Source organism: Protopterus annectens, chromosome 2.part2 (assembly GCF_019279795.1).
Source record: "Protopterus annectens isolate FY-2018-M chromosome 2.part2, PAN1.0, whole genome shotgun sequence".
Classification (NCBI taxonomy): domain Eukaryota; kingdom Metazoa; phylum Chordata; order Ceratodontiformes; family Protopteridae; genus Protopterus; species Protopterus annectens.
The window spans coordinates 435,898,115-435,917,742 of NC_056730.1; the positions used below are offsets into that span (position 1 = coordinate 435,898,115).

The window sequence follows — 19,628 nt, forward strand, 5'->3', positions numbered from 1 at the left end:
TTTCTGTGTGATGACATCTGTCTGGACTACAGAGCAACAATTGACCATGTTCTGCTTGACCTCTTTTTACATTTATAAAATCAGTAGTACCTGAAATACCATCTCTAGGGACATGAACCTATAATGAAACATAAACAGAACCTGTTGGCAGGATTATCTTTTTCAGAGAATCCCCTACATTTAGACCAGATTTCCTCCTCAGGTCAAGCAAAACAATCCCCTTTTTCTTCAAAAATGATCTCAGCAAGTGGATGAGGTTGTATAAATTTCTTTCATGTAGATTCCTAGGTACTTACTAAGCTATTGCTCTGTGATGATCTTATATTTTGCATACAAGTAACCCAGAAATAGATTGAACATGATTATGTTGGAATATTTACATGCTTGCTCTTTCCTTAAGGGAAACCGGAGCTAAACTGGTGGTGAATTTGTGGTTACCCATCCATTCATCCAAATCACATTTGACTAATGTAACTTAAGTACTTTGTTTATGTGGCTTGGAAGATGGCTTTGTACAAGTGGTATTCTCTGTGATGTACTTATCCCATCAACATGTTCTGTTTTTTTTTTTGCAAGAGAGACTTGAGTTCCCTTGAGATGGTGTTTATGATACCATTGGACTTGTAAATGTGTAGTAGGTATGACAGAATACGGTCTGTTGAGGGTCTATGCTGAGAAGAGGTACAAAGCTTTGAGAAAGTCTACATAGTTTTTATGATGTAGATCCTTTATTTATTTATGTATTTATTTATTTTTGTGAAAAAGCATTGTGGTTGCTCCAGTCGTAAAAGTGTTTGGCTAGATACATGGAAAAAGCGGCATATACTCAATGATTGGTGTAATTAGTGCAGAGTACAGTGAAATGATTATGTCTCTGGACCTGGATTTAATAACTTTTATTGTACAGCTGCTAAAATTAAACCATAAGTTTAAATAAAAGATTAATTGTGAAACTTGAAGTCTAAATCCATAGAGGTACTAGTAACAGGGATGGAGGAAATAGGAAAGACAGAAAAATGAGGAAGAAAAAAAAAAAGAAACAAAAACAAGTTGTAATACTTACGATAATAACCCCAGATAGATAAAAAAACTTGTGTATATATGAAAATGTGTATGTTTGTGTGCATATACTAAATTTCTTGATTGCATTCATTCCTTTAGTGTGCGTCAGATGTCATGTATATTTTATCAGTGAAATAAAGACCAGGTAATGCTTACCAAGTAGTCATTTCCTAAGTTTAGTTGTTAATGTTTCCAAGCTGTATAATTTTTATAATATCAGGTATGAGTGAATGCAAACTTATTATTTATAAAAAAAATGTTTAAAATATTCTCAAAAGATGTTTAACGTGAATTAATGCCCTTGGCATCAGCTGTAATAATTTGGAATATTAATTTTTATATGTATATCAAATTAATAAAATAAATTGTTCCCATTTTCCAAGACAGCTGTGCAAGTGAACACTACATTCTTTTTAAAGTCCCATTTGTAGAAGAAAAGGTGTGAGTATTTCACTCCTTTTTTGTATTCAGACACTTAAGCATGCCATTCAAGGCGCTTATTTATTTTCTCATTAAATTCTACTTTCTCTTCTGCCATTTCATACCCCTTCCCTACGTTGAAGATTAAACTTGTATTATGTTGAATGGGGCAGAATTTGGAGCATATTCAGCAGATGTAAGTGTAGTATGCTTTCAGACCACAAAACACATTATATCTTGACAGAAAGTGTGTGTGCACCATGCTCCAGATAAACTGTTATGAACTGATTGTTTCAGTGCAATCAGTAATAAATAACTTCTGACCTTTATTTAATATCACCATCATTAAACAAATTTATATCCTCAAGATAAATGGAATAATACAAAAACTGTTTACATTTATCTAGCTACTGACCAAAAGTGGCCATGCAAAAGAGATTTTTATTTGTTTTCCTTCTTATCAAGTGTTAAATAAAAGTTGCATACATCTCCTTTCTTCCATTTTGCAGTTGAATTTTCAGTATGTCACTTTTTTCATCCATTACTTTATATGTGTGTGTCTGTGTGTGTGTGTGTGTGTGTGTAAACTGTATATATGGATCTACTTTAGTAGACTGACTTGCCAAAAAGCTGAAGACCAGAAAGCAGAGACAGAAATACCAGAACTGCACAAAAATGAAAACTCACATGATCGACACTCAAAACTGCAATAATGTAGTGAAGGCAACTGAAACAGGTAAGTACTCTATTTAAAAAATAGCACTCCTGTCCCCACTGTAGTGCGATTTTGGAGTTGGTATTTATAAGTCGCAGGGGGCATGGTCGGTGCAGGGGGCTTGACCCCTGCAAAAACTGTTCCACGGTTTTATAAACTTACCTTCTGTACTTACCTGTTTCAGTTGCATTCACTACATTATCACGGTTTTGAGTGTCGATCTTGTGAGTTTTCGTTGTTGTGCAGTTCTGGTATTTCCGTCTCAGCTTTCTGGTCTTCGGCTTTTTGGTAAGAGGATCTACTGAAGAAGTAGATCCATATACACACACACACACATATATATATATATATATATATATATATATATATATATATATATATATATATGGATTCACTTTAGATTATCGAATTACCAAAAACTTGAAACCCATATGGTCGAGACCATATGATCGAGGTTTTGGAAACTTTAAAATCTGAAGTGAGTAAAAATAAAACACAGAACACATTAAAATAATGTTTCTGCAATTTTTGGAAACTTTAAAATCTGAAGCGAGTAAAAATAAAACACAGAACACATTAAAATAACGTTTATGCAGGGGGGGGCAAGCCCCCCTGCATCCCCCCCGCTTAAATATACTAACTCATTTGCATTGGTGTTTTGTCCTTTTTTAGAAGCATAAGGGCCCCCAACATGGATTTAATTACATTGTTAGAAGGTCTGTCAGTTGACTGGAATGATGTAGGAATTTTTGGCCTAACATCTGCTGGCCAAAGAGATATGGGTACTGATAACAAACCCATAGGAGAACCATGTACCTTAATATTTTCTAAATTAACTAAAAGCATGAAGATGTTGAGATTGCATATTTGGCATATAAGGCTCTTTAAAGCGTATAAGGTGAAGGATATTGCCCCACATGGACTTAGAGTAAAAATGCAACCTTTGTTAGTCAGACTGATGAACAACTTACTCAGGATTGGGCTCCAGCCCAACATCAGGTGTCATTAACAAAAAAAGCAGGAACAAAATTTAATCCCTTATTCAGTAACTTTATTTCATCGTCTGTGAGGTTGTATGATAAACTGTTATGTACACTGTTGGTACTTATGATCACATCTGTAGTTGCTCTATGTTGTTTATTGGCCTTGTGCTTTCTACCCCCTATGTCTTTTGACTGGTTTCCTCCATGTCCATTTGTGGAAGCCTTCAGTATGTATCATGAACGGGCTCTAGACAAGCATATTTTGGAAGTTAAACAAATTTGTGAAGAAGCTAAGGTTTATGAGGGAGAATCAACCTTTAATACACACTTAAACAACCTAGCTAAAGAATTATCACAATTGGAACAACATCAAAAAAGAAAAAAAATTGACAAATTCAACAGGGATGTCAGTGATTACCAAAAAGGCAAACCATTCAATACACAAAGAAATGTTCACTTTCAAGATACCACACAAAAGCATGTCAAAAAAAGGAAATGACCCATATCTATTCTCAGAAATAGAACTGAGCTTTCAGAGACAATTTCTGGTGATGAATCATCATCGATTACTGATATAGATTCCTCTCCCCACTCAAGAGTCCCCAGTAGCAAAGAGGAAACCAGTCAAAAGACATAGGGGGTAGAAAGCACAGGGCCAATAAACAACATAGAGCAACTACAGATGTTATCATAAGTAACAACAATGTACATAACATTTTATCATACAACCTCACAGACGATGAAATAAAGTTACTCAATAAGGGATTAAATTTTGTTCCTGCTTTTTTTGTTAAGGAACATGTTTTGATCAATGATATAAATGATTTTTGTAGAACTCTAAACCTGAAATTGTTTTTTTCAGAAAATGATCTTCGGTTTCGTAAGTGACAATTTATGCCACCCACGGACAGGCATGTCTTAGTGTTCAGAGAATGTGTTCTCAAAGATTTACATTTCCATGGTAGGATCTGTTCTAATACTAAACAGAATCTAACCAAGGATGAACAGGTAGCTTTAACTAAACTCAGTAATAACCAAAATTTAGTTATTTTACCAGCTGATAAGGGAGGGGCTGTCGTTGTGATGGATAGGGAGCAATACCTTAGGGAGGCCAAGAAACAATTATCCAACGGCTTTTTCTACATGCGTATGCATCTGGACCCGACTTTTAAGTTTAAGAAAGAGATAGATCAGTTTTTACAACTGGCACATGAAGAAGGCATTATTACACAGGAAACTAAATATCATCTTATGGTTCCGGATCCTGCATCACATTACCTATATTTATTACCGAAAATTCATAAAGATCCTCGAGAACCACCAGGTAGACTGATGGTTTCAGGTAAAGGATCTTTAATGGAACCATTGTCAGCATTCCTTACAAAGTATCTACAGCCTTTATCACAGGTCAGGGCCAGACTTAAGGACACCACCCAATTTTTACAAATTATCGGGGACACTCAACTCAAACCGAATTGGTTGCTTTGCACCCTGGATGTGACAGCCCTTTATACGAACATACACCACTGGGCAGGTTTACAAGCTGTACAGTATTGGTTAGATAAAACGAACCTCTATCCACCAGGTTTTAACACATTTTTAACCTGCCTTACAGAACATGTTCTAACTAAAAATGTTTTTTATTTTCAGAATGAATGTTACTGGCAAGTCAGTGGCACTGCAATGGGAGCATCTTTTGCTCCCATTTATGCAGACCTGTTCATGGGTTATATAGAGGAGCAGTTAATTTATGATGAGTCCCACAATTTATTTCTGGATAACATGGACATCTGGCATCACTTTTTAGACAATTGCTGGTTAGTATGGAAAGGAGATACCTCTTATTTACTGGAGTTTGTGGATTACTTAAAAGAAAATAAATGGGGTATCCATTTCACTTTGAACTGGGATAGGAACAAGATTATGTTCTTGGATGTGTAGATAAGTAGGGATTTGGACAACACATTGAAAACAGAAACATTTAGAAAATGATTCAATACGTTGCTCCATACCACCAGTCACCATCCACCTCATATTATTCGCAGTATATCAAAATCACAATTTTTGCGAATTAAACGTATCTGCTCCACCAATCAAGCTTACAATTCAGGTACAAACGATCTTTGTAATAGATTCCTCAGTAGGAGCTCTCAGGTGGGGACCATACACAGTGCTAGTATGCTTGCTGCTAGGTCTGACCGGGAGAACTTATAATATCAACCAAAGCTTGATATATTGAACAAAAACACACCTCAGAATATTTGTTTGGTTACCACCTACGGTCGTAACACAAATGCATTTCGAGACATCATCAACAACCATTGGAACATTTTATTAGCCAACTAACGACTGGCTAATATTCTCCCCCCTAAGTGTCTAAACTCTTATCGTAGGCGAAGGACAATCAACTCATACCTTACTCATTACAAGAAGAGTTCCATCACTAATTTTCACCAAACTACCTTATTTGGAGACAGGGTGCCAGGTAGCGGTCCTTGTGAACATTGTAGTGCTTGTGCACACATGTGTAAAACTAAGGAGTTTATCAGCAGCAACACTTCAAAAGTATATACGATTAGTATCATGGGTAATTGCAGTAGCGATTGGGCTATTTACTTAGCTAGATGCTTTTGTTCAGCTTTTTATGTCGGACAAACTTTGCTTCCACTAAGATTTAGGATCAGTGAGCGTCTAAGTGATATAAGGAATAAAAAGCTTACAAATACCCTTTATAAACATACTCGAACCCATCATATTGCCAAATTCTAATTTACTATTATAGACAAAATTCAGGGGAAACAGAATGTGCACTTCAGGGTAGCATAGTAAACTCAATGAAAAAAAGTCAGGCTGGATAGTAAAGTTGAGAGCTCTCTTTAAACCTTTGCTGAATGAACATAATTGATTTGGTATGCACCAATAGGGGGACAAGAGCAATTTAATATGCATTATTTAAACATTGTGTGTTTCTTCAAGCATTAACACTGAGGAAGGCTATCTAAAGTTGAAACTGGTTTGTTGTACTTGGGTTAGCCACCTTTTATATCAATAAATTTAATTTGATCCACTTTGGTTGTGCTGGACTTTTGTGATTTACCTTGGATTATTGGTCTAGTCCGTGCACTTGGCCTTACTTGCGTGGTTTTGGGTTTTCATACATGACCTTTACACAACACAAGGCAACATTACACCACTTGGACACGCACGACAAACATTTGACATACACACCAGTCAAAAGCATAGCATGTAACCATATATATATATATATATATATATATTTGTGTGTGTGTATATATATGGGTCTACTTCAAAAGATCGAAATACCTGAATATTGAAGACTCATTCATTGAAAAGATATCAATGAAACTTCACTTCATCAAACTCCTGGAACAGTAAAACTAACCCTCGGAAAAGAACCACTTGGCCACCTTGATGAACTCTGCCCTTTCCCCACTGTAGTGCGATCTCAGAGTTGATATATTTAGTTGAGGGGGGGGGGCACAGCCCCCCACATTGGTGGGCGTGTGGTGTGTGAAGGCCAGCCCTTTCACTATATCTGTGTGTGTGTATATATTTAATATATATATATATATATATATATAATGTGTGTGTGTATGTGTATAAATACATACATATATGTATATGTGTGTGTGTGTGTGTGTGTGTGTGTGTGTCTGTATGTATATATGTGTATATATATATATATATATATATATATATATGTGTGTGTGTGTGTGTGTGTGTGTGTGTGTGTATATATATATATATATATATATATATATATATATATATATATATATATATATATTTACCCTTGTTGAATGGCGCAAATATTGACATAAATGTTGGCACAGAATGATCCTGTTGCCACACTACTATTCATGCACTGAGCATCAGTCTCAGAGCATGCAGAATCTTTAAGTGAAAGTAAAAAGAAAAATTCATTTTGGGGAGACTGCACCCCCCCCCACACACTTGTTAAGTATATATTCTAATTCCAAGATGGCGCAGTTCTTGGGGAAAGGGCACATTTTGTTTAATTTCTAATTTTATTAGATGTTTCGTTTTGCTCCTGTATTTTAGATCCTTGAAATCATGTAGAAAGTTACTGTAGCCAGTTAGTCTGTTTGTAAGACTTACCTGAAGGACTGGCAAAGCAGTTTTCCTACCTAATATGCTAGATACTATGATAGCTTTCTATTCCATAAAATAACTGCAATACACAGGAGTGTTCAAGAATAAAATATGGGAGTTTATATTTGAAATTGTATAGAAGGATTAAAAAATGCTTTATTTCAGTTGGCAAGCAAAGAAAGTTGCTTATTTTAAAATGTGATGTTTAATAGAACTAGTGTAGTGGGAAAGCCCATATCTTATGCTTGTTTATCTCATTTGCAGTTAGTTTCCATTGTATCCTTCTTACAGGACAATTGAAGCTACTGACATAATGTGCTGGTAGGTTAGGGATCACTAATTAGCATGCGTTCAGTTTAGTCCTATTCGGTTATGTACCTCTTTTTTACAACAATGTGTATATGGATGTGTTTTACTTCCCACAGTGAATTTTTAGATGTATATTGTCTTCTATAGGGAGATTAGTTTCCGTAAAAGGGCACTTTCTGCTGAGGAAGAGGAGGATGAGGGCAGTCCAGAACTAGCAGATTCCCTGCAGCACCTGACATTATCGGAATTTCTTAAAGAGTATGTTCATAACCCATGGATCCATTGCTGTTGCCATGTACCATAACCCTTGCTTAACCTATTAACTTTGCTATGTTCTCATATAACAATGTTGCTAAACACCATTACATTCAGTGCGACAGAAAAACTCCCATTGTGTTCACACTGCATTAACAGTTCATGCCAAGTCAGTGAAGTTTATCCACAACAACAAATCATCATCATGATTAGGGCAACTTTTCACTTAGAAGCTTAACCCACTGTGCCATATGAATTAACTTAATAACTTGCTTTTTAGACCTTGAATAACAAAAATGTGTAAAGTAATAGTTAGTTCTTTTTTAAAACTGTGTGCTCTATTCCTAACTGCAGAAGGATGCTATTTTTATTGCATGTAAAATCTCCCTAAGTGTTAATTCCTAATATACATGGATAAAACAACATCCATACTTAACTTGCATTTATGAGCAAGTCCCCAGCAGTATATTAGTTTATTTTTTATCACTGGAAATTCTGTTCCCTAAATAATTCTAACAGTCATGCTACTTTCTGAATGAGAATGAAATATGTGTTGCATCTGCTTTAAAACAGTGGATTGTTTTGTTTTCTATTGGCTTTTATTTGTTATTTTGAATTAAGTATATACTGTTTGCCTACAAATGCATATTATGTAGGTTATTGTCTCTTTCAGTACACACAGACATATAATACTGTTATGTTATTTAAGTTGTATTGAGAAAAAGTCACATCTACCTGATGCACTAATTCCAAACGTGTCACAGTAAATCATGTTTCATTCAAACACATTATCAAATAAATCATTAAAAAACAGAAGCATTCTGATATGTGCATATTTACCACATCCTTGTCACACAAATATCCATCAAATATTCATTCAGAGTGACAAATGCACAAACTAAATATTAATTGGTACTGCCACTCACCCACACTTTCCCTATTTAAGTATTATGACCTTCAGCCTACTGTTTGATAGATCAAAGACATTAATGAAGCCATCAACACTCCTTTCCCAACATTCTTGAAACACTTTATCATAACAAATTGCACTCATGTAAACATACATACTCACCTAGTACAAAACAAGTTCTTCTTTAGCAAACTTAAACCGCATGTGAGTCACATGACCCCAGCATGTTCTTCATGCAGTATATCTTTTCTTGAACAACAAATACCAGAATGGAAGAACAGTCCAAATGTTCCAAGAAGGTCCACGCCAGTGAAATAAAAGAACAATTTCTTTATTGCCACAGTAGATAAAGTACAGTTGTGTACCTACCATAAATGTAGATGTTCGAGGATCCACATTGCTGCAGTCATAACCTGTGGGTAGTCCGCTGTCCTCGGTCGGCCCGAATACCAAAGTGTTAGGCTGGCGTCAGTCATGGTCGCTCAGATCTGACGTCAGTACGCAGTGGTACTAAAGCGCATGACCGACGCCATATCCTCAGTCTTTCTTGCCCCAGATGTCAGAAGGCCTAAAAAGAAAAGGCCATAGCCAAAAATAGAAAATACCCAACCACCAATATAGAAAAATAATTACCCCAAAAGCAACACAGCAACCCCAAACTACAGAGGGAAGGAGGGAGGAAAATTGGACTGCAGCAATGTGGATCCTCGAACATCTACATTTATGGTAGGTACAAAACTGTACTATGTTCTTCGTCTCACATTGCTGCAGTCATAACCTGTGGGTAGAATCCCAAAGCAAAGGAAGGGAGGTTGGCAAAATTAAAAAGCATTAGGAGCTGCTAACATGCCCTGTAAAACTGCAGTGGCAAACCCAGCCCTAGACTTGGAATAAAGAGGGAGATGGTAATGTTTAGTAAAAGTGTGCACTGAACTCCAAGTAGCTGCCTCCAAAATATCCTTAGTAGCTACACCCCTCAAAAAAGCAGTAGATGTGGCAGTAGCCCTAGTAGAATGAGGTCTGATTCCAGCCGGAATCTCCTTACCATGATGAGAATAACAAAAAGCAATACAATGGCCAATCCACTTAGAAATAGTTTGCTTTGAAACAGCTTTCCCTTGTGAACCCAAAGCAAAAGAAATGAATAACTGTTGAGTCTGCCTGAATCCTTTAGTTCTGCTCAAATAATAGCGTAACTGCCTGTGAATATCCAAAGAATGCAAAATTTTTTTCCCCTTTATTTTGGGGATCAGCATAAAAGGTAGGCAAATGAATAGATTGGTTTAAGGCCACATTAGAAACAACTTTAGGCATAAAAGTAGGGTTAGTACGCAGGGATACCCTATTCTTATGGAATATCAGGAAGGGTTCAACTGCCATTAGAGCCTGTAATTCAGATACCCTCCTAGCAGATGTAATGGCCAACAAAAAAGCAGTCTTCCAAGACAAAAACTTCAACTCAGACGTAGCTGCAGGTTCAAAAGGAGGTAAAGTAAGCTTCTCCAACACAAAATTGAGATCCCAGGAAGGAGTAGGAGCTCTACGTGGGGGTCTTATGTTCTTTGCCCCTCTAAGAAATTGCTTAAACAAAGGGTGAGAAAATAATGGAGGGTCACAATCATAGTGAGCAGAAATGGCTGCAGCATGAACTTTCACGGAGGAGAAAGACAAACCCTTGTCTAATAATTCTGTAAGGTACTGTAGTGTAACACTCAAATTAGGCACTGAAACATCAAAGCTCTTTGCTGTGCTCCAAAGAAAAAATATCCTCCATTTATAAGCATAAACTTTCCTAGTACTAGGTCGTCTGGCTTCCAATATGACATTCAAAACTTGTTGAGGAAGCTGCGACCCCCCAGGGTCTAAAACAGAATATGCCAGGCTGTCAGATGCAGGGACTGTATCTTGACATTGAGGAAATGATTGCTTGCCTGGGACAAAAGGTGTGGAATTGGTGGCAAAGGCCAAGGAGGCTCCTGTACTAAACTCCTCAGCAGAGGGTACCAGTGCTGACGTGGCCAATCTGGAGCTATTAGAATCATGCAAGGCTTGTCCTGTCTGACCTTCAAGAGCACCTTGGGAAGGAGAGGTAGAGGAGGAAAAGCATAGACGTGAAGGTTGTTCCAACTGAAAGATAGAGCATCCACTTTCCAAGCTTTTGGGTGAAACATCTTTGTGCAAAATTTTGGCAGTTGGAAATTTAGTGGAGAAGCGAACAGATCTATGTCTGGAGTTCCCCAAGCCACTGTCAACTGTTGAAATACATGAGGATCCAATTTCCACTCGTGGGGATCCACCATCTGTCTGCTCAAAACATCTGCTAAGGAGTTCTGTGCTCCTGGCAGAAACCTTGCTTGAAGAGTGACGTGCAAACTCAGAGCAGTCTCCCACAAAATCATAGCTTGTCTGCAAAGAGGGTACGAATGGGTTCCCCCCTGCTTGTTGATGTACCACATGACTGTTGTGTTGTCTGTTTGAATCAACATCTGTCCCGGTTGAAGTAGATCCTTGAAAGCCATCAGTGCAAATTGGACTGCTAACATCTCCTTCATGTTGATATGCAAATGCTGTAGTCTGGGAGGCCACGTGTCTTGAATCCATTTCCCATTGAAGTGTGCTCCCCAAGCCATGTCTGAGGCATCTGTCGTTAAGATCTGACTCGCCTCTGGTCGGGTCACAGAGAGTCCCTTGTTTAGGTGACATTCCTGAGCCCACCACAAAAATTCCTTTTGGATGCAAGGTATTATCTGAATGACAGTGTCCAAATCGTGGCAGTGTTGAGTCCATACACTTTTGAGATACCATTGTAGCTTCCGCATATGTAGTTTGGCATTGGGAAGTACCAGAATACAAGATGCCATGAACCCCAAGGCTTGAAGGACTGTCCTTGCAGTCAGCCTGGACAGTAGGGATAATTGCTGGAAGTATAGCGGAAGATTTCTTTGTTTGTCCGGGGTCAAAAAAGCCATCTGAGAGGCTGTATTCAGTCTCACACCCAGAAAGCACAAATCCTGAGAGGGTACTAGACTGGACTTTGTTTCGTTCACAGAATACCCTAGGCACCTTAAAACTGCCATTACATACTGTAGATGCTGAAGTAACTTGACTTTGTCTTGAGCAAGAATCAGGCAATCGTCCAGATAAGGATAAATTTGTTTTCCTCTTAGTCTTAAGAAGGCTATCACAGGAGCCAGGACCTTTGTGAACACCCTGGGTGCAGTAGATAAGCCAAAGGGCAATGCAGAGAACTGATAATGAAAAGTACCAGCCCGAAAATGCAGGAACCTCCTGCAGCTGGGCCTGATAGGAATGTGAAGATAAGCCTCTTTGAGATCCAGAGTTACCATCCAGTGATCTTTGCCTAGCAGAGGCAGAAGTTGCTGCAAAGTTAACATCCTGAACTTTGGAATGTCTAGGTATGTATTGAGAGTGGACAAATCCAGAATTGGCCTCCAAGTGTTTCCTTTCTTTGGCACAAGAAACAGGCGAGAATAAAATCCTAGGCCTACTTCTGACGGAGGTACCACCTGGATAGCCCCCATTTGTAAAAGTAAAGAAATCTGCTTGTGAGCCTCCAGCCTTTGCTGAGGAGGTACGTCCGGCATGCCTCTGAAAGGAGGCAAGGTGTGAAAATAAAACTTGTAGCCTCGATTTATAATGTCCAACACCCATTTGTCCTGGGTGACCAAAAGCCAATTTTGCTCGAAAAGTGCCAACTTTCCTCCTAGAGGAGCTGCCAGACAGGAGGAATCTGGCAGCTGGAGATACAGGTCATTGGGTCTGTTTACGAAAAGGCTGACCCCTGCACTCACCAGAAGATTGTGCAGGAGAACTCCACATCCTAGGTCTGAAAGAACCCTGACCATGAGCTCTGCCCCCACCACGTCTAGATCTGCCCTTAGACTGAAAATCAGAAGAAGGATAAGCCCATCCTTTTGCAGGCCAATTTCTGCTAAACTTAGGGGGCTGCACTTGTAAAAATTCCTTAACCGTCTGCATAGACTTAGCTTTGTCTTCCATTTTCTTCAAAACTGACTCCACAGAAGAACCAAAAAGAACTTCAGATTGAAGGGGAACATCCAAAATTCGAGCTTTAACATGCTCTGACAAATTCTGATCCTTAAGCCAGGCGTGCCTACGAATAACTGAACCAGTGGCAGCCACCCTGGAAGAAGCCTGAAGAGCATCAAAGCCACACTGCAAGGAATGCTTACCTACCTGATCAGAGGCATGAACTAAGTCCTGCAATTCCTTACACTCTATACCCTCAGCTAAAGCATCTACCTTAGATTTCAACTGACTTAACAGAAAATTCTGGTACTTCAGCATATGATACAATGGCAATTTAAAGCCCTCATAGCTAGCGTGGAGGAGGTATACACTTTTTTACCCCACCTATCCAAAGCTCTAGAATCTTTATCCAGAGGAACTGGATTCTTAACTACAGAAGCCCTGACACCCTTAGGTCCCTGACTAATAGTTTCCAGGTCAGCTCTAGGACTCTTATACAAATATTTATGAGCCTCTGGAACTCTGTAATACCTGTCTGGCTTGACAGGGGCAGGAGGTAAAGAATCAGGATTAAGGGAAGCTTCAGAAAAAACATCCTGAACAACATCCAAAACAGGGGGAATAGCCAAGGGCCTATGTTGTGGTAAAACAAAATTCCTTAAGCCTCTTACGAGAATCTGAAAAATCCTGACCTTCCCACTTAAAATGCTCCCTCATGGAGTGCAGGGTTTCAGAAAAGGAAAAATCCTCTGGAGGAGAAGCAGAAGGATAGGAATCCTCTGCATCCGAATCAGAATAGGGAGGAAAATCCTGAATGTCCTCAGCTGAAGACTCAGAGTAATCTGAGGAATGCTCCAAACCCTCCACCTCTGTCTCCACCCTAGGCCTCTTGTCTGGAGGGGGCATAGAACCTCTGATTAAAGTAATCAAATCCTCTGCCATTTTCAGCATATGTTTTTTAGGAACAGAGCCTGAAGAACTAGGGCTGACGCCTGCGCCAGAAAGACCAGGTCTAGCTTTAGAAGGGGCTTTAGTGACAGAAGTAGAAGGCCTAACAACCTTATGTAAAGAAGGAACCACAGAAACTTGAGAGGCCCCCTCGGCCTGACCTAACTCCTGAGAGGCCAATTCCTGTAAGATTAAAGGCTCCCCCTGTGATTCAGCTGAAACCTCGGCTGGATCCACAGATTCAACCGTAGTTTCCATAGAACCGGCATCCGCAACGGACGACTCATCCTGCTTAGACTTTAACGATTTATCTTTTCGCTTCTTAGCGGTAGCGGGCGTCGGAGGATCCGACGGCATGTTGTAGTTACACCGCTTACCGAAAAAGTACAGTTTTGTACCTACCATAAATGTAGATGTTCGAGGATTCCCTTGCTGCAGTCCTGACAATTGGGTATAGTCCGCGTCCCCGTCGGCCCGAATACCAGAGGGCTGGCGTCGGTCATGGCGAGGGTACTAATGCGCATGACCGACGTCATTTCCTCAGTCTTTTCTTGCCCCAGATGTCAGAAGACCCAAAAAGACAAGTCCCAAAAACAACCTGCACCAAAAAACATGTACAATATATACAGTAATATATACAAAAATATAAGCATGTAAACTCACCTACACAACCACCCTGAAACACAGAGGGAAGGAGGACATCTACATTTATGGTAGGTACAAAACTGTACTATGTTCTTCGCCTTCCCTTGCTGCAGTCCTGACAATTGGGTAGAATCCCAAAGCAGAGGTAAGGGAGGCTGGCAAATTATAAAGTAGCAGGAGCTGACAACATGCCTTGTAAAACAGCTGTGGCAAAACCAGCTCTAGTCTTAGAGTATATAGGCAGGTGATAATGCCTAGAGAAAGTATGCACTGAACTCCAAGTAGCTGCCTCCAGAATATCCTTAGTTGCCACCCCTTAGAAATGCTGTTGAAGTGGCAGTAGCCCTAGTGGAATGAGGCCTAATCCCAGCTGGAACCTCTTTGCCATGATGGGAATAACAAAATGCAATGCAAAAGCCAATCCACCTAGAAATAGTTTGTTTTGACACAGGCTTGCCCTGTGAACTTAAAGCAAAAGAAACAAGTAACTGCTGAGACTGCCTAAAATCTTTAGTCCTGCTCAAATAATAACGCAATTGCCTGTGTACATCTAAAGTGTGTAAAATCTTTTCCCTTTTATTTTGAGGATCTGCTAAAAACGTAGGCAAATGAATAGTTTGGTTTAAAGCCACACTAGAAACCACCTTAGGCATAAAGGAAGGATTAGTACGTAATGATACCCTGTCCTTATGGAAAATCAAGAAGGGCTCTACTGCCATAAGGGCCTGCAACTCAGACACCCTTCTTGCAGAAGTAATAGCCAACAGAAAAGCAGTCTTCCATGACAAATATTTCAATTCAGCAGTAGCTGCAGGCTCAAAAGGTTGTAGAGTAAGTTTTTCCAACACAAAATTGAGATCCCAAGCAGGAGTAGGAGCTCACGTGGGGGTCTTATATTCTTTGCCCCTCTAAGAAACTGCTTGAACAAAGGATGCGAAAACAAAGGTGGGTCACAATCATAGTGAGCTGAAATTGCTGCAGCATGAATCTTTATGGAAGAGAAAGACAAACCTTTGTCCAATAATTCAGTAAGATATTGAAGAGCCACACTCAAATTAGGCTCTGAAATCTCCAAATTCTTTGCTGTACTCCAAAATAAAAATCTCTTCCATTTTTCTCCTAGTACTAGGCCTTCTAGCTTCCATAATCACATTTAAAACTTGTTGAGGAAGCTGAGACCTACCATGCTTCAACACAGAATATGCCAAGCCGTGAGATGAAGAGATTGAAGCTTGACATTGAGCAGATGACCGTCCTTCTGAGATAACAGATGAGGAATCAGAGGTAAAGGCCATGGAGGCTTCTTTACAAGACTCCTTAGAAGTGGGTACCAGTGTTGCCGAGGCCAATCTGGAGCTATCAAAATCATCCTTGGCCTGTCCTGTCTGACCTTTAGTAATACCTTTGGAAGAAGAGGTAGAGGTGGAAAGGCATAGACATGAAGGTTTTTCCAACTGAAAGACAGAGCATCCACTTTCCAAGCTGTGTGATGAAACCCCTTTGTGCAATACTTTGGCAGCTGGTGGTTTAGTGGAGAAGCGAACAGATCTATGTCTGGAGTTCCCCATGACACTGTCAATGTCTGAAATACATGAAGATCCAGTTTCCACTCGTGGGGATCCATGATTTGTCTGCTTAATACATCTGCTAGGGAGTTCTGTGCTCCTGGCAGAAACCTCCGTTGAAGAGTCAGTTGCAGGCTTAACGCAGTCTCCCATAAAATCATTGCTTGCCTGCATAGAGGATAAGAATGTGTTCCCCTTGCTTGTTGATGTACCACATGACAGTTGTGTTGTCTGTCAGAATCAACACCTGCCCTGGAAGAAGTAACTCCTTGAACGCCATCAATGCAAACTGGACTGCCAACATCTCCTTCATGTTGATATGTAGATGCTGTAGTCTGGCAGGCCACTTGTCTTGTATCCACTTTCCATTTAGATGAGCTCCCACAAGAATTCCTTTTGAAGGCAAGGTATTATTTGAATGACAGTGTCCAAATCTTGGCAGTGCTGTGTCCATACATTTTGAGATACCATTGCAGCTTCCTCATATGCAGTTTGGCATTGGGAAGCACCAGAATACAAGATGCCATGAACCCTAATGCTTGAAGGACTGTCCTTGCAGTCAGCACGGACTGATGAGATAGTTGATGGAAGTAAAGTGACAGACTCTTTTGTTTGTCCCTGCTGTATTCAGTCTCACACCCAGAAAGCACATGTCTTGAGAGGGTACTAGACTGGACTTTATTTCGTTCACAGAATACCCTAGGCATCTTAGCACTGCCATGACATATTCCAGATGCTGTAGAAGGTGTTCCTTTTCTTGAGCCAGAATCAGGCAGTCGTCCAAGTAAGGATAAATTTGAATGCCTTGAAGCCTGAAGTAAGCTATCACTGGAGCCAGAACCTTTGTGAATAGGCAATGCAGAGAACTGATAATGAAAATCTCCAGTTCAAATACTTTCTGCAACGGCACATGAAGGTAAGCTTCCTTGAGATCCAAAGTTACCATCCAGTGATCCTCAACATCTTGAACTTGGGAATGTCCAGATAAGTGTTGAGGATAGATAAATCCAAAATTGGTCTCCATCTTGGTACTAGGAACAGGCGAGAATAAACTGGCTGAATAGCCCCTATCTGGAGTAACTGAGAAACTTGCTTGTGAGCCTCTTTTCTTTGTGGAGGAGGAACATCTGGCATGCCTTTGAAAGGGGCATTGTGTGGAAATAAAATCTGGATGAATGATATCCAGCACCCATCTGTCTTGAGTGATTAAATCCCATTTTCTTGGAAAAGAGACAATCTTCCTCCCAAAGGAGCTGCCAGACGAGTCCACTGGCAGCTGAAAAGGCAGGTCATTGGTTCTGCTGGACTGACCCCTGCCCTCACCAGAAGTCTGAGCAGGTGAACTGTCTGATCTAGGCCTAAACGAACCTTGAGCCCTGCCCCTACCACGCCTAGACCTACCCCTAGACTGGGAACCATAAGCAGGATATGTCCACCCCTTAGCAGGCCAATTTCTACTAAACTGGAGGCTGCACCTGCAAAAATCTTTAACAGTCTGCTTAGACTTAGCTTTGTCCTCCATTTTCTTTAAAACTGCTTCCACAGGCGGTCCAAACAACACATCAGACTGTAAAGGAGCATCCAAAATCCTGGTCTTAACATGCTCAGCTAAATTCTGATCCTTCAACCATGCATGTCTGCGAAGAACAGAACTAGTAGGAGCCAGCCACCAGGAGGCCTGAACAGCATCAAAAGCACACTGCAAAGAATGGTTACCCACTTGTTCAGACACATGAACCAAATCCAGCAATTCTTTACACTCAATACCTAAAGCATCCACCTTAGATTTCAATTGTGAAAGGAGATAATTCTGATATTTCAGCATATGAAATTGACAATTCAACGCCTCATGGCTAGAGTGGAAGAAGTATATACTTTCTTACCCCACCTATCCAAAGCCCTTGCCTCTTTATCAGAGGGTACAGGATTTTAAACCACAGAAGCTTTAACACCTTTAGGCCCCTGAGAAACAGTTTCTGGGTCCGCCCTGGGACTCTTAAACAAATACTTATGAGCTGGGCACCCTATAATACCTATCAGGCTTAACAGGAGCAGGAGGCAAGGAATCAGGGTTCAGAGAAGCCTCTGCGAAAACATCCTCCACCACATTCAACACAGGAGGAATAGCTAAGGGCCTATGCTGGGGCAAAAACAAGAATTCCCTAAGCCTTTTTCTGGAGTCAGAGTAATCTTGGCCTTCCCATTTAAAGTGCTCCCTCATGGAGTGAAGAGTCTCTGAAAATGAAAAATCCTCAGGAGGAGAAGCTGAAGGAGTGGAATCATCCACATCAGAATCAGAATAAGTAGGAAACTCTTGCAAGTCTTCCACAGAAGACTCTGAAGCCTGTGAACACTGTTCAAAACTATCAAACTCCTGTTCCACCCTAGGCCTCTTATCAGGTGGGGGCATAGAACCTCTAATCAGAGTAATCAAATCTTCTGCCATTTTAAGCATATGTTTCTTAGGCACAGAGCCGAAATGCTAGGAGAAGCCCCTACAGAAGCTGAACTTGGCCTTCCTCTAAAAGAAGCTTTGGCAACAGAAGGAAAGGCCCTAACTACCTTGGGAAGAGAGGGAAGAACAGTTACCTGAGAAGCCCTCAGCCTGGCCTACCTCCTGAGAGGGCACATCCTGTAACAGTAAAGTATCTGCCTGAGACTCCATAGAGACTCCTGGCAAAACCTCTGGCTCCTTCCTCACCCCTAGACTTCACTGTTTTGTCCTTGCGCTTTAGATGAAGCAGGCGTTGGAGCATCCATAGTATAATTGCAACGCTTTCCAAACACTAACCTAGCACAATCAAGCCTCCTCTTAATAGTGCGCTTGTTAAATCTAGCACAAGAGCGGCAACCAACAACGCCGCTCAGGCCCTAAACAAGGTATACACAATGTATGATAATCCCTATGCGTATCTGCTTCCCACAAGAAATACAGTTATTCACTTTTTCTGACATCCGGTTAAATACTGAGGCAAGAAAACCAAAATGTTCCCAACGGGTTACTTAGCCAACTCTGTATTCGGTCTGAAACTCCGGATTCGAAAATCTCAGAACGCCAACCTGCACTCGCAAAATTGCTTCTGCATCGGACCATGCGGCAAAAGACTGAAATGACGCCGGTCATGCGATTAGTACCCTGACGCACTGACGCCAGTCTGCCGCCTTATACTCTGGTATTCGGACTATACCCAATTGTCAGGACTGCAGCAAGGGAAGACGAAGAACATCAAGTCTAGCACAATCTAACCTACGTTTAATGGTGCGCTTATTAAATCTAGCGCAAAAGCGACACCCGACTACGTCGTGCTCAGGCCCCAAGCAAGGAATACAGAAAGAGTGGTAGTCCCTATGAGGTATCTGTTTCCCACAAGAAATACAATTATTAACTTTTTCTGACATCCGGATTTAACTGAGGCAAGAAAAGACAAAAATATTCCCCAACGGGGTACTTAGCCCAACTTGGTCTTCGGTCTGAAACTCAGAATACGAAAATTTCAGGACGCCGAACGGCACTTGCAAACGCTGCTTCTGCTTCGGACCATGCGGCAAGAAAGACTGGGGATATGGCGTCGGTCATGCGCTTTAGTACCACTGCGTACTGACGTCAGATCTGAGCGACCATGACCGACGCCAGCCTAACACTTTGGTATTCGGGCCGACCGAGGACAGCG

At 40.5% G+C, this 19,628-nt stretch overlaps 1 protein-coding gene across 4 annotated transcripts in view; it reads left to right on the forward strand.

Moving 5' to 3' along the window:
- The window catches only part of ARHGEF28 (Rho guanine nucleotide exchange factor 28), a 3,217,901-nt gene that overhangs the window by 2,505,791 nt on the left and 692,482 nt on the right, over positions 1 to 19,628 (forward strand). For 2 of the 4 annotated variants that reach the window (XM_044063941.1, XM_044063942.1), the window contains one exon: positions 7,771 to 7,881. The exons of the other annotated variants lie outside the window; for them this stretch is intronic. In XM_044063941.1, the coding sequence (XP_043919876.1) occupies positions 7,771 to 7,881 (111 nt within the window). The remainder of the gene's footprint in view (positions 1 to 7,770; positions 7,882 to 19,628) is intronic. 4 annotated transcript variants of the gene reach the window in all.